This window comes from Erythrolamprus reginae, chromosome 3 (assembly GCF_031021105.1).
Source record: "Erythrolamprus reginae isolate rEryReg1 chromosome 3, rEryReg1.hap1, whole genome shotgun sequence".
Lineage (NCBI taxonomy): Eukaryota > Metazoa > Chordata > Lepidosauria > Squamata > Dipsadidae > Erythrolamprus > Erythrolamprus reginae.
In genome coordinates, this window is record NC_091952.1 from 229,023,906 (window position 1) to 229,036,338 (window position 12,433).

Below are 12,433 nucleotides of genomic sequence, written 5' to 3' on the forward strand. Positions count from 1 at the left end.
TAATTATTATTAATAATAATAATAATAATAATAATTATTATTATTATTATTATTATTATTATTAATCACTATGGTGGGAATTCTTGTTTTCAGAATATTATCTCAAGCTACTTAAGGCAGTTTACTGCAGTCTATTTTTGATGAATTAGAATCAGCCGGTTTATACTCACTTACCTAACCATTCCTTTGTTACATGTCTCCTTTTCTCGGTAGCAAATTTTGGACAAATATTCTCCTGTAAGCAGTTGAGGAGGGTGATTTTCTGGGGCCGGAGGGAGGGAATTACATGTCCTTTGATTTTATGATATGTGGGTGAGGCTAAATGTTCAGCCCCAATGTTGGAGGAGTATAAAAGTGTGAGTTAGAGACTTCCAAGAGGGGATCTATTGTAAAATGGTAAATTTGGGGATGTATGACCTAACCTATGCACTTCATGAGCTTCAGATTAACCAACTCTGATTTAGGATTTTTTTGTCTGAGAAAGAATAGAAATGTTGTCCTCCTTAAAAATCACACCAATTAATACCTGTTTTTATGTGTGCGTACAATGTTTTTAATTCTTAAACAGCCATTGCTTAATTAATAGGACTTCTTAAAAGTTATGCATGAATTTGAAAATTATGTTTCCAATGAATTGTCTCAGTGATACAGTTCTGCATTACACAATAAACATATTAATAAACCTTAGCCTGATCTCATTAAATAATTGAAAGCAGTATTATTACTCTTGCTTTTTTATTTAGCTTAAATAATTTCCTCTTTGAAACCAGGGACCATATCTGAAACATTAGAATGATAATGCTTTAAAACAAAAAATCAAGATCAAATGGTTTATATAAGCAATAGTATATAAATATTTTTTTAAAGTATCAATTTCCATGTGGCCCTAGGAAATTATTGCTATGTTTTCATTTCTTAATAGCTTACAGAATTTAGTGGAAGAGAAAAAAAGTAAGGGAAAATTTATTCAAAGATTTGTTGCCTACAGTTTTTTAATCAGATAAATATATAAAAAGTTGACTATTCATTTTTCTTAATGCTTGATTCCCAGTTCTTTTCTTTCTCTTTTGTTTTATACTAATTAAATTATTTCTATCTGAGCTGGAGATTTCTTGTCTCCAATGTCCAGTTTTGTGCAAAGGACTTTTGTCTATGAATTCATAGCACTTTTATTGGCAGTATAAAGAAGAAATATAACAGTGAGAAACACAGCATTTATTTTTCTGAAACAGCTATGAGTTTATAGACCTTGACATCTAAGTAGCATCTTTAGATACATTTTTACACATGCCTTTGCCTAGTGAAAATAATAAACTCTTCATTCTGTTAAATTTCAACTGAGCAACCAGAGTTAGGGGATCAATGGAGAAATTCACTTTGTATCCTTCAAATATGGTTTAGATAATCTCTTTACATCTAAAATACTCAGAATACAAATTTAGGAAAGAAGACTAGCATGCAAATACAGAAAGCATTTAACACATTTAAAAGCAAGTAAGAATAAACCGTTTATTTACCATTAATGTGTTGAGTATAGTTGTTCTTGGTTAATATTTCACTGATTCGGTAGAACAAGCATTAGTTGAACCTTGTCTTTAAACAAAGAGCAAATGTTGAGTCTATCAATAAAACAATCTTGAATTTCAGCTTTGGCAAGAATACTTGATTCATGTAGGTGATGACCCTACAGGTTTCTTGTGATAGGGTGAAAAATAAAGATAAACACTTACAGGAATATTGTGTGACAGATATTTTTTATACTCATTTTTTGAAAACCCTTTTTATGATCACAAAGTAACATTATGTATATTTCTAAATAAAACATGAAACACCCTCTTATTTTAATAGTTAGATACCATCTATAGTAGAAATATACAATCTCTAAGTCTAAGGCATAATGCTGACAAATATGGATTTAAATAAATAGCTTATGAAATATACCACATTTTCTTACATTAAAAATCTATTAAATACAGCAATTTTGTAATTTCAGGAGGCAGCTGTTGAATAATAACCCACCTGAGATTTTTTTTCTTCTATAATTATTCACTTCCTCATTTACAGAATTATTTAAATTATGTTATGCATATAACAATATATAATATTTGAGCAATGCAGCAATAAAATAGGACAACATAGTGTATATATCATATATTTAAGTAAGTAGAGGGCATCCTTGTTATCATATGAGCTATTCTTTAGGTTTTGAAATTATTTCATTGTGCTTAATAGAGGATTTGATTGATATTCACATATGGCTTGATAAATTGACACAATGAAAACGTATTACTGTTCCATGTCAACTTATTAAACACACTGCTAATGTTCTGTCTTATCCTATATAAAAATAATTACTACTCAGTAAACACGAAGCTCATGTTCAGTGAAACTTAACCTCAGAACTTCCAGGTGAATATATATACAACACCTGATAAGGCTGAGGTATTGTACCACTAAACAAACAGCCTGAAGCAACCCTGTGACTGCCACATATGACCAGGTTAACATTAATAGAGAATCAGAAGGAGTCTGTTTACTCAATTACGCACTAAGCCAAATGTTTGTATGAAGTTTGGGAAAGCCAAACCCTGGTCTCCGATTACTGGCAAGCAACGTTGTGTTCTGAACTAAATTTTTCACACAGAATGCAAATTCTATAAAGAATGCATTACTTCATTACATTTTATTTTGGCACAATTTGTTACAACTGCTAACCTCTATTTCCTCTGTCCATGTTTCTGAGTCTGTTTAGAAAAGTAATATTCCTGGCTGGTCATCCAAACATTTTGCATGCATTTAGAATTATTCACTTCCTCATTTACAGAATGATTTAGATTACGTTATGCATATAAGAATAGGCTTAAAACCAAATCAAACTTTTTGCCATAGAATCTTTTCCCAAAAAATCATTCACATAACCCAACGTGCCAGTCTTTTAACTAAGGTATTTAAAGAAGACATAGGCCATTTTTACAAATAATAACAGACAGGTTATATACATTCACATAATAAAAATCTACAACTTTTCAGAAATCGGGGTTTTCTTATTTCCCCTGAGACAGATTGAAAATACATTGTATAGTTAACGTTCTTTACCTTTGTTCCCACTATTGTGCTCCAGTTACAAGTGTAGAAGACAACTGCACTGGAAAACAGTCTTCTGCTTATTTGTGGTAAATTATTGTACACAGAGCTTTTTGGAACAAGGCACTACTTTTAAATGTCTGGTCACCTCACTGGATATGTAGAGCATTTCCTGCCACTAGGATAAGAGGAAGGAAGCACCAAGGCCCAAACGTTTGATGTGTGGTCTACTGTAATTCCTTTCATGTGTTCAGTGGCTTTCATAGGATCCATGTCCTACAGTCAGTTTTGACCAGGTTGTGGTCCATTTCATTATGCTGACCCTCTTAAATGGAAAACAAACATTATAAGTGGTATTAAGCTGCCACTGTTATAATGAAAGGGCTATCGTCTTGCCCTTAAGCTGATTGCTTTATTAAATTTTATGTGAAGGTTTCTTTTATTTCTTAAAGATAATTTCATTTTTGGGAGGGAATACTAGACGTATCTGAGAATTAAAATTAGACACTGTAGCTAGTATTTACATGACTTGCAAAAGCTTGGAATTATTCTTAAAAGTATCATATTTTAATATTTTAAGATAGATTTTTCCAAGATTCCTTGCGCATTAAAAACATGCTATTTCACAGAGTAAAATCGCTACTTAACAGTTTTTGAAACAACTTGTGATGGTTGTTACATGTTTTTAGGCATTTTATACATATTAACTCACTGTGCATATTGGTAGGATTCAGTTAATTGGTGGTATGAATTTGCTTAGCTAATGAACGAATTTGTTAGTTTGTTTTCATATGGAGCGGTTGCCATATGAACTTGAGTTTCATGCAATTTCCAGGCCAAAACTATATCATCAATAAATGCTTAGAATATGAGTTTTATCATATTATAAATTGAATGTGTTATATCTTGGAAATATGCACAGATCTGATAAACACACAGAGCTTTATTTCAGTAATTGACTAATAAAAATAAATTAATAAAACGAATAACACAAAACTATGCTTAACAACTTGCCTATTACACATAATATTGACTTATCAGATAGTGATATAAAAGCTGTGATGGTGTCCTGGGAATTTAAATTAGATTAATCAACTGGGGGTGAAGATCCCTGTAGAATTGGTAGAAGAACATGGGTTGTGGTTTCTATGGCAATCATATCACATGAAAGTATAGGATTTCATATAGGGTTTTCCTATATTTTCTAAACTGTTTCCCTTTTATGCTAATAAGGCGTGACAAATATGGAGGCTCAATTCCTTTTGTTTAAATTCAGTTGTTAACAATTAAAATATTTGTGGTTCCTCATTCCCATATTGTTTAATCTCTAGATTGGGGGATCCCAAATCTTTAGGGTTGTGGGGAAAACTAAAAAGTTGGGTATTATATGTGTTCTTGCAAAACAGCCCCTTTGGGGAAGCGTGAAAATTCGTAAAGTTGGTTGTCAATGAGGATAGAAGTGGTTTCCAAACATCTACTGCATTGCTACCTGTTACCATTTCTACCTTCAATAATGCAAGGCAGTTCCAGTTTTTAAAAAATAATTTTTCTAGGCCAATAAACATGTTTTGAAGAAATCCTTTAGACTTGATTATCATTATCTTATATTTTGCATGAAACCATGCCTGTTCTCATTTTTATTAATTAGTTTTGTATAAAGAATTCAATTGGACATCAAGGGTAGCATATCTCCTGACACATTAAGTTTGGATACCTGACTTTTTCTGTTTTACATCTTATGTGATATGTTATTTTTCTATAAGAATAAAATTTAGGTATTTATACATTTTGCTTAACTGGACGATAGCATAAAGCTATACAGTGTTCCCTCGATTTTCGCAGGTTCGAAGTTCGTGGAAAGTCTATACCATGGTTTTTCCAAAATATTAATTAAAAAATACTTTGCGGGTTTTTTCCCTATATCACAGTTTTCCCCACCCGATGATGTCATATGTCATCGCCAAACTTTTGTCTGCCTTTAATAAATATTTTCTTTAATAAAGTTTAATAAATAAACATGGTGAGTAATCATCTTAATGGTTGCTAAAGGAATGGAAAATTGCAATTTAGGGGTTTAAAGTGTTAAGGGAAGGCTTGGGATACTGTTCATAGCCAAAAATAGTGTATTTAGTTCCGCATCTCTACTTCGCGGAAATTCAACTTTTGCGGGCGGTCTCGGAGCGCATCCCCGCGAAAAACGAGGGAACACTGTATATACCAATTCTAATTAAGAAAAAACAAGAGGTGTTAAAAATCCCTCGGCAGTACAATGATCTCAGTTCATATGGAAAAATTCATGTCTAGTCATGTCATCTAAAAATATGTGACATATTTTATATTTTAGGTGACAAACCTAGCCATGAATTTCTCTTGTTATTTAAGTTATTATTATTAAAATTCTATGTAGGGCAGAATCCATTACTTTGCTGGAGAGAAAATTATTTATTGTTTTGTGGTCTTTCCATATTTCTTAAACTAGGTTATTTTTAAATGGTCAAAATACGTTTTTAGAGGTGCTTTAGGTTGAAGTAATGTTTTGGCTCTTATACATAAAACCGCATAAAAGAGAAAATGGGAAGAAATACACGTATGCCAAAACCTTTTTCTTTTTGAATCCTTCTTACACCTAATATCTTGACTAGATGAACACACAAAATACTTCAACATACAGAATGTGAACACCTGCTCTTTGGATCCTTTGTTAAAAGCAATTTACAGTATATTGATATTTTATCTTTATAAAAACTTTTTAAAAGCATGTTAAGCCAAGAAAAACTGTTTCCCTGGATGTGAACTTCAAAGCATAATACTGAGAGCTAAATGTTATAACCATCTATAATATCTAGTTTTGTAAAGTAGTTAAAGGTTTAAAAGTTTTTATATTAAATATGATTATATCATATAGTACTATTACTTATAACATTTTAAAATATTTTTGTTTGGGAGATTTTTTTACCTGCTTTCTATAGCCTTTTATAATTCTCCAGTGGACTGTAAGAGAATATATGTTGAATTTCTTACAATAAGCCTCTGAATTTTGCCTATTCAGCAATGAATAGTAACTGATTCAACATGAGCTGTTTCTTGTATAAACATACAAAATGCCTGACCCAGACTAAATCAATTTAAAAAGGAAAACATTAAAGTTATGTTTCCGGTTACATGCTTAAGGTCTTCTTTGACTGTATTACATTACTGTGTTATTTACCAACTATGGTAGACTTTCAATTTATCCTTTGATGCCACCTGCAAAGAAGAGGACAGAGATCTTACAAGTTTAGAGAAATTTTAGTCATTTATTAATGCAAAAATACAATATGCTAAAGTATACTAAAGTTTGAAAGTTTAGCTGATTGTTTTGGGCTATGACATTAAAGCTTAACGAAGCACCAAGATGTTCAACGCAGAATTGTTATAAGGAAGGTAATGAATAAGGAAGCTTCTATACCTGGCCCTTAACAATTTTTGAGCTAGTCAGTAAGTCCCCTCCAACTCTGTTGTTGTTGTTGTTCTCAAGAGGAGACAACCTGTGATTGGTTGCAGCTCTCCATGGTGTCAGTCTTTTACCCACTACAAGTTGGAAATATGTTCTGCCGGCGTGTCTCAACCGCCCGTAATTACAGGGTAATTAGTCCAGGAAGACACACACCACACGATAAAAGGAAAACCCAAAAGTTTTTATAAACAGAAAAACAGAAACAGCTCCCTTTTTAAATGTCAAAGAGATTTTCTGGTACACACAAGGCATAGGTTAAATTCAGTCCAATTGCTCACCCAATAACTGGGAAATTGAGTCCAATTCTAAAGTCCAGAGAGTCCACACACACAATCCTGAACAGCCAAATCCACGATCTTGACGAAACATTGAATCTGATAAACTGCCATGAGGCTAAAACACCAGGCTGCACTTCTATCTGTAGCACTAATTACAGCAGCCCCACCGAACCACAGGTGGCCTCATTTTCTCTTGTAATAATCCTTCAGTTGTTGTCTCCTATGCATCACTATGCATCATGCGTGGATGTGTCATTAATTCTTGTTCAGAATCTAGGGATGATACTGATGACTGATCTCCTCCTGGGTTGTCTGCCAAACTCCCCTCTTCCCTGTCACTCACGCTTCCTTGATCAGAGGAGACTTCGTCGGCAAATTCTACTGGGAGCAAAACAGGCCTGCGGCATGTGGATGTCTCCCCCACATCCACTTCCACATTCCTTGGGGCAGGAGCTGGGCCAGAGCTAACCACAACAGAAATACTTAGATATAAAAACTGGATCATTCTTTATAGCAATAAACATGATAGCACTAATATATTCCATCATTGAGTTTTTGGCCAGTCACCAAAATATATGTTCTAAAGATTGATGAAACTGGATAGCTTTAAAACTGAATGATACCTGTGTCATAACTGAAATTCTGCAGAACTATGAAGTGATATCCTGGAAATTAGTTAAGTTCACTTGACACTTTATCTCCTAGCTACTCTGTATACTCTCCAGCTGCTTTGTGATTTTCTTTGGAATTAAGATATATGATGCAGCTAAATTAATGGTGCAGGAAATCAACTATTGACATGTGACAAATTTGGTATAATCCATAACTGAAATTTAAAACATGTTTATTTTCTACTACTCTGAGTCTGTATAGGATCTACAGTATGTTCTGCTCAAGTAGGAATGTTTTATTTGAATGGTGAGAGTTCTGTAAGGAATTACTCTAGCTTGACTGCCACACTCTGACCTTTGTGCCATTAATCTTGATACATTTTATTATTATTGATGTTAAATGCATTAGATGCTTGACTGCCAAAGATGAAAAAATGCTCCTTCAGTTTGATTAGATATCCAATAAATATTCGAAATGTTCTTATACTTTTTAACAATTTATCTGGTGTCGTACTTACAACACAACATTTTCAAAGTTCTCTTCAAGATTATATAATTAAATGTAAACGTTAATCCTTTATTCTATATACTCTCCCATTGGCCCAACTATAGATTATATCTAATTTTTTGATCTGTTTTATTACAACAATCTTTAACTTCATTGTTTCTGTTTACATTTCAATAAAGTTTATAGATCTTAGCAATCTATAACTGGCTGCCGATCGGTTTCCGGTCACAATTCAAAGTGTTGGTAATGACCTTTAAAGCCCTACATGGCATTGGGCCAGAATACATCCGGAGCCGCCTTCTACCGCACGAATCCCAGCGGCCAATATGGTCCCACAGAGTTGGCCTTCTCCGGGTTCCATCGACCAAACAATGTCGTTTGGCGGGCCCCAGGGGAAGAGCCTTCTCTGTGGCGGCCCCAGCCCTCTGGAACCAACTCCCCCCAGAGATTAGAACGGCCCCCACCCTCCTTGTCTTTCGCAAATTACTTAAGACCCACCTTTGTCGCCAGGCATGGGGGAGTTAAGTTAGCCTTTCCCCCTAGGCTATTACAAGTTATGCATGGTATGTTTGTGGTTATGTTTGGTTTTTTATAATAAGGGTTTTTTAGTTGGTTTTATTAATTGGATTGTTCATGTTGTTTTACTACTGTTGTTAGCCGCCCCGAGTCTGTGGAGAGGGGCGGCATACAAATCTAATAAATAAATAAATAAATAAACAAACAAACAAACAAACAAACCAAACAAATAATAATAAATAAATAAATAAATAAATAAATAAAATATGATCAGCATTAGTACAGAGCTTTACATCAAATTCAGTATTACGCCTTTCAATTGTATAATTCATTTTATCCAACTTAAATCTTGCCATTTAAGAATGATAAACTAATCTTCTAGTTTACAAAATAAGTATTAAGTGAATTCTTAATTGATGCATGCCTAATGCAGAGATCAATAGTTATGGGGCCATGTGATGATGACCACAGGATAAGTAAGATTATGAATTGAAATATTAGAAGCATAAATAGTAAAACATGTGGATTAACAAATGAAATGAAATAAAATAAAATAAATCTGTTTCATGCCTGTGAAAGCTGAAGAAATGGGATGGATAAAATAGATCTGGCGTTCATTTCCTTATGTGTAATTCGCCTACACTCTCCATTTGGAGATCCAAAAATGATGGAAAGGATTGTTACCTACTTAGAAAAAAGCTATGTTTCTTTTGAATATGTATTTTATTTATTTATTTATTTATTATTTATTTATTTATTTATTGGATTTGTATGCTGCCCCTCTCCGTGGACTCGGGGCGGCTAACAACAGGGATAAAAACAGAATGTAAAAATCCAATACTAAAACAGCTAAAAACCCTTGTTATAAAACCAATCATACATACAAACATACCATGCATAAATTGTAGAAGCCTAGGGGGAAAGATTAGTTCCCCCATGCCTGACGGCAGAGTTGGGTTTTGAGGAGCTTATGAAAGGCAAGGAGGGTGGGGGCTATTCTAATCTCTGGTGGGGAGTTGGTTCCAGAGGGCCGGGGCCGCCATAGAGAAGGCTCTTCCCCTGGGTCCCGCCAAACGACATTGTTTAGTTGACGGGACCCGGAGGAGGCCAACTCTGTGGGACCTAACTGGTCGCTGGGATTCGTGCGGCAGAAGATGGTCCCAGAGATATTCTGGTCCGGTGCCATGAAGGGCTTTATAGGTCATAACCAACACTTTGAATTGTGACCGGAAACTGATCGGCAACCAATGCAGACTGCGGAGTGTTGGTGTAACATGGGCATATTTAGGAAAGCCCATGATAGCTCTCGCAGCTGCATTCTGCACAATCTGAACACTTTTCGAAGGTAGCCCTTTGAAAAAAAGGAAACACATTAGAATGAAAATAGAATCACTATTGAAAATTCAGGTGCTGTAGGAAAAACTCTTCGAATATTAGTCCCCTAACAGAATAAATGGGTAAGTGAATAGATCTGATCTCATGATAATTTAAAATTAATGTTATTGTTATCTTAAAACTGTTGAGTTAGCTTTGGATTTGAAAAAAATTAATGAGACTTAATTGATTTCTGCTATTGTAGGAGAGCACTGAATTTGGGAGTTCTCCGAGATCCTGGTTCAGAGGTTGAAGACAGACAGTACCAAATAGACCTCCAGTCCATCAACATTGGTACTGCTCAGTGGGAACAGCTAAAGCCAGAGAAGGAAAATGGTAAAAGCAGGGCTGTGTCAGAGAATGAGAGGAATTCTCAGAATCCAGCACTTGAATGGAATATGGCCAGCAGGTAAGAATCTGCTTAGAAGTGGTGCTTCATGGATTCTAAGCAAAGTCATAATGGTAACAGCATCTCATAGATTTGAGTTAATTGGGATTTTTTAATTTATGCATAGAAATCTATGTTTGCATTCTATTGCAAACCCGTTTTCCATGAGCTAGGATTCTGAACAGTGTATTTCAAACTGTTTATAGAATTGTTGTACAATAATCATACAGATGCAGTTATGTCTATATTTCTGTAATAGCTTATTATAGCCATAAAGTGTAACACGGGCCAAAACCTGACATTCCCATTACTAGTCTAAAAAAGTGCAGCATTATTATCCCTTTTGTACTGTTGTAAAATTTTGAACAGAACTAGTTTAGACGTTTTAAAGCCAACAGACGACAAAAATGTTTCTCCCCCCAATTGGCTTGGAACCAGTGTCTGTGCTTCTGTAAATGAAAACAGCTGCTGTTTCTGAAATGACAAATTTCTGTTGATTTGTTGATATGCAAAAGAGGGCTTCCAACTCAAATTTAGTTAGAAATATTACATTGACATCTTCCATTTTTAGTTCTCCATTTTGATTACATTGCTACAATAGACTTTGATTTTGTTTTCAGTCAAGGGTCACAAAAGTCCTTTAAAGATAGGCTACCCGGCATATGCATTTCAGTGAGTGCAAAAGAATTAAAATAATGCCTGTTGAAAAGAGTCTATATCAGTGCAGTTCTGCAATATTTTATGGAAAAGTGGGGAGGGGGAAGGGGAGCCAAACATCTACCTGCAAAGACTCTGCTTCAGAAGCATAAACATTTTTCTAAGGTTTCAGACCAGGTTTTCCATGTTCCTTGTTTCTTGATGTGCTGCATTTTTATATCCCAGAAGTTTTGAATAACTAAGTATAGCATCTCTAAAACCTTAAAACATCCTTAATATTAAAATATTAAAATCGTTTGGCGGGACCCAGGGGAAGAGCCTTCTCTGTGGCGGCCCCGACCCTCTGGAACCAACTCCCCCCAGAGATTAGAATAGCCCCCACCCTCCTTGCCTTTCGTAAGCTCCTTAAAACCCACCTCTGCCGTCAGGCATGGGGGAACTGAGATATTCTTTCCCCCTAGTCTTCTACAATTTATGCATAGTATGTCTGTATGTATGATTGGTTTTATAACAAGGGTTTTTAGCTGTTTTAATATTGGATGTGATAAAAACATGCTGTTTTTATCACTGTTGTTAGCCACCCCGAGTCTACGGAGAGGGGCGGCATACAAATCCAATGAATAAATAAAATAAACCTTTGAACGAAATGTTAGTTAGCTTTTTGCAGTTTATTTCACATTTTTTAACTTTTTCAGCTTATGATTAAATTTTGCTTTTGTTCAGGAATGGAGGCAAACTCACACAGTTTATTAAGAGGTTGTTCTGAAGGTCTCTAATAGCTTAGAGGTACTGTAGTTATGATTAGAAAGTGACATTTGTGAACTTAGTGTCTTTTAAAAGTATTTTATCATTTGGAACAAGTTTGCTAATCTCATGAGGAGCAGTCATCCAGAGCTTATGTGGGCAATCTCCCGTCCTCTCCATATCCAAAGTGGTAACAAGAAAACCTATTCATCAGTTCTTTGGTCTTTGCTGTAGTCGAGGCTATATTCAGTTCACAGAGACTGAGTTTTCTTCAGTTCACCATAACTCTCCCAGAAGTTGAGTTTGATGAGATTTTGTTACCCATATGAATACACATGGCAGGCTTTCCTAAGAAGTTCTTTTTTGGCATGTAGCATTCTTTTTCTGAAGTTAAGTTTACAAATATACAGTGTGCCTTTTTGAACAATGCAAAGGCAAAGTCATTGACAGCAGTTAAATTACAGCATTTTCTTTGTAAAATATATCTTCATTTTTTTAATTTCAACACTGCTGTAGTTTTAGTTTAAGCATCACTTCCCAAATACAATCAATATAAATAGCAATTTAAGGCCCCTTTATAAACCAACCATTTTTAATGGAAGTGACATAATAGTATTTTACTTGTGAGCACGCTATCCCTTTAACATTTATATTGATTTATTATATTTTATTATTTTTAACACTTGAAAAACATTAATTTAATTCATGACTCCTAATAACTTAATTGGTAGTTCCCTCAAGAATACAAGGGAAAGAACCATTTTGTTCCTTTTCTGT

The 12,433-nt window shown here is 34.4% G+C and overlaps 2 protein-coding genes across 4 annotated transcripts in view; one reads left to right on the forward strand and one right to left on the reverse strand.

Moving 5' to 3' along the window:
- VPS13B (vacuolar protein sorting 13 homolog B) overlaps nt 1-12,433 on the forward strand; it is a 454,077-nt gene that overhangs the window by 209,939 nt on the left and 231,705 nt on the right. For all 3 annotated transcript variants that reach the window (XM_070748103.1, XM_070748104.1, XM_070748105.1), the window contains exon 31: nt 10,073-10,276. In XM_070748103.1, the coding sequence (XP_070604204.1) occupies nt 10,073-10,276 (204 nt within the window). The remainder of the gene's footprint in view (nt 1-10,072; nt 10,277-12,433) is intronic.
- Nucleotides 1-12,433, reverse strand: part of COX6C (cytochrome c oxidase subunit 6C) — a 336,477-nt gene that overhangs the window by 80,696 nt on the left and 243,348 nt on the right. The gene's annotated exons all lie outside the window — the stretch shown is intronic.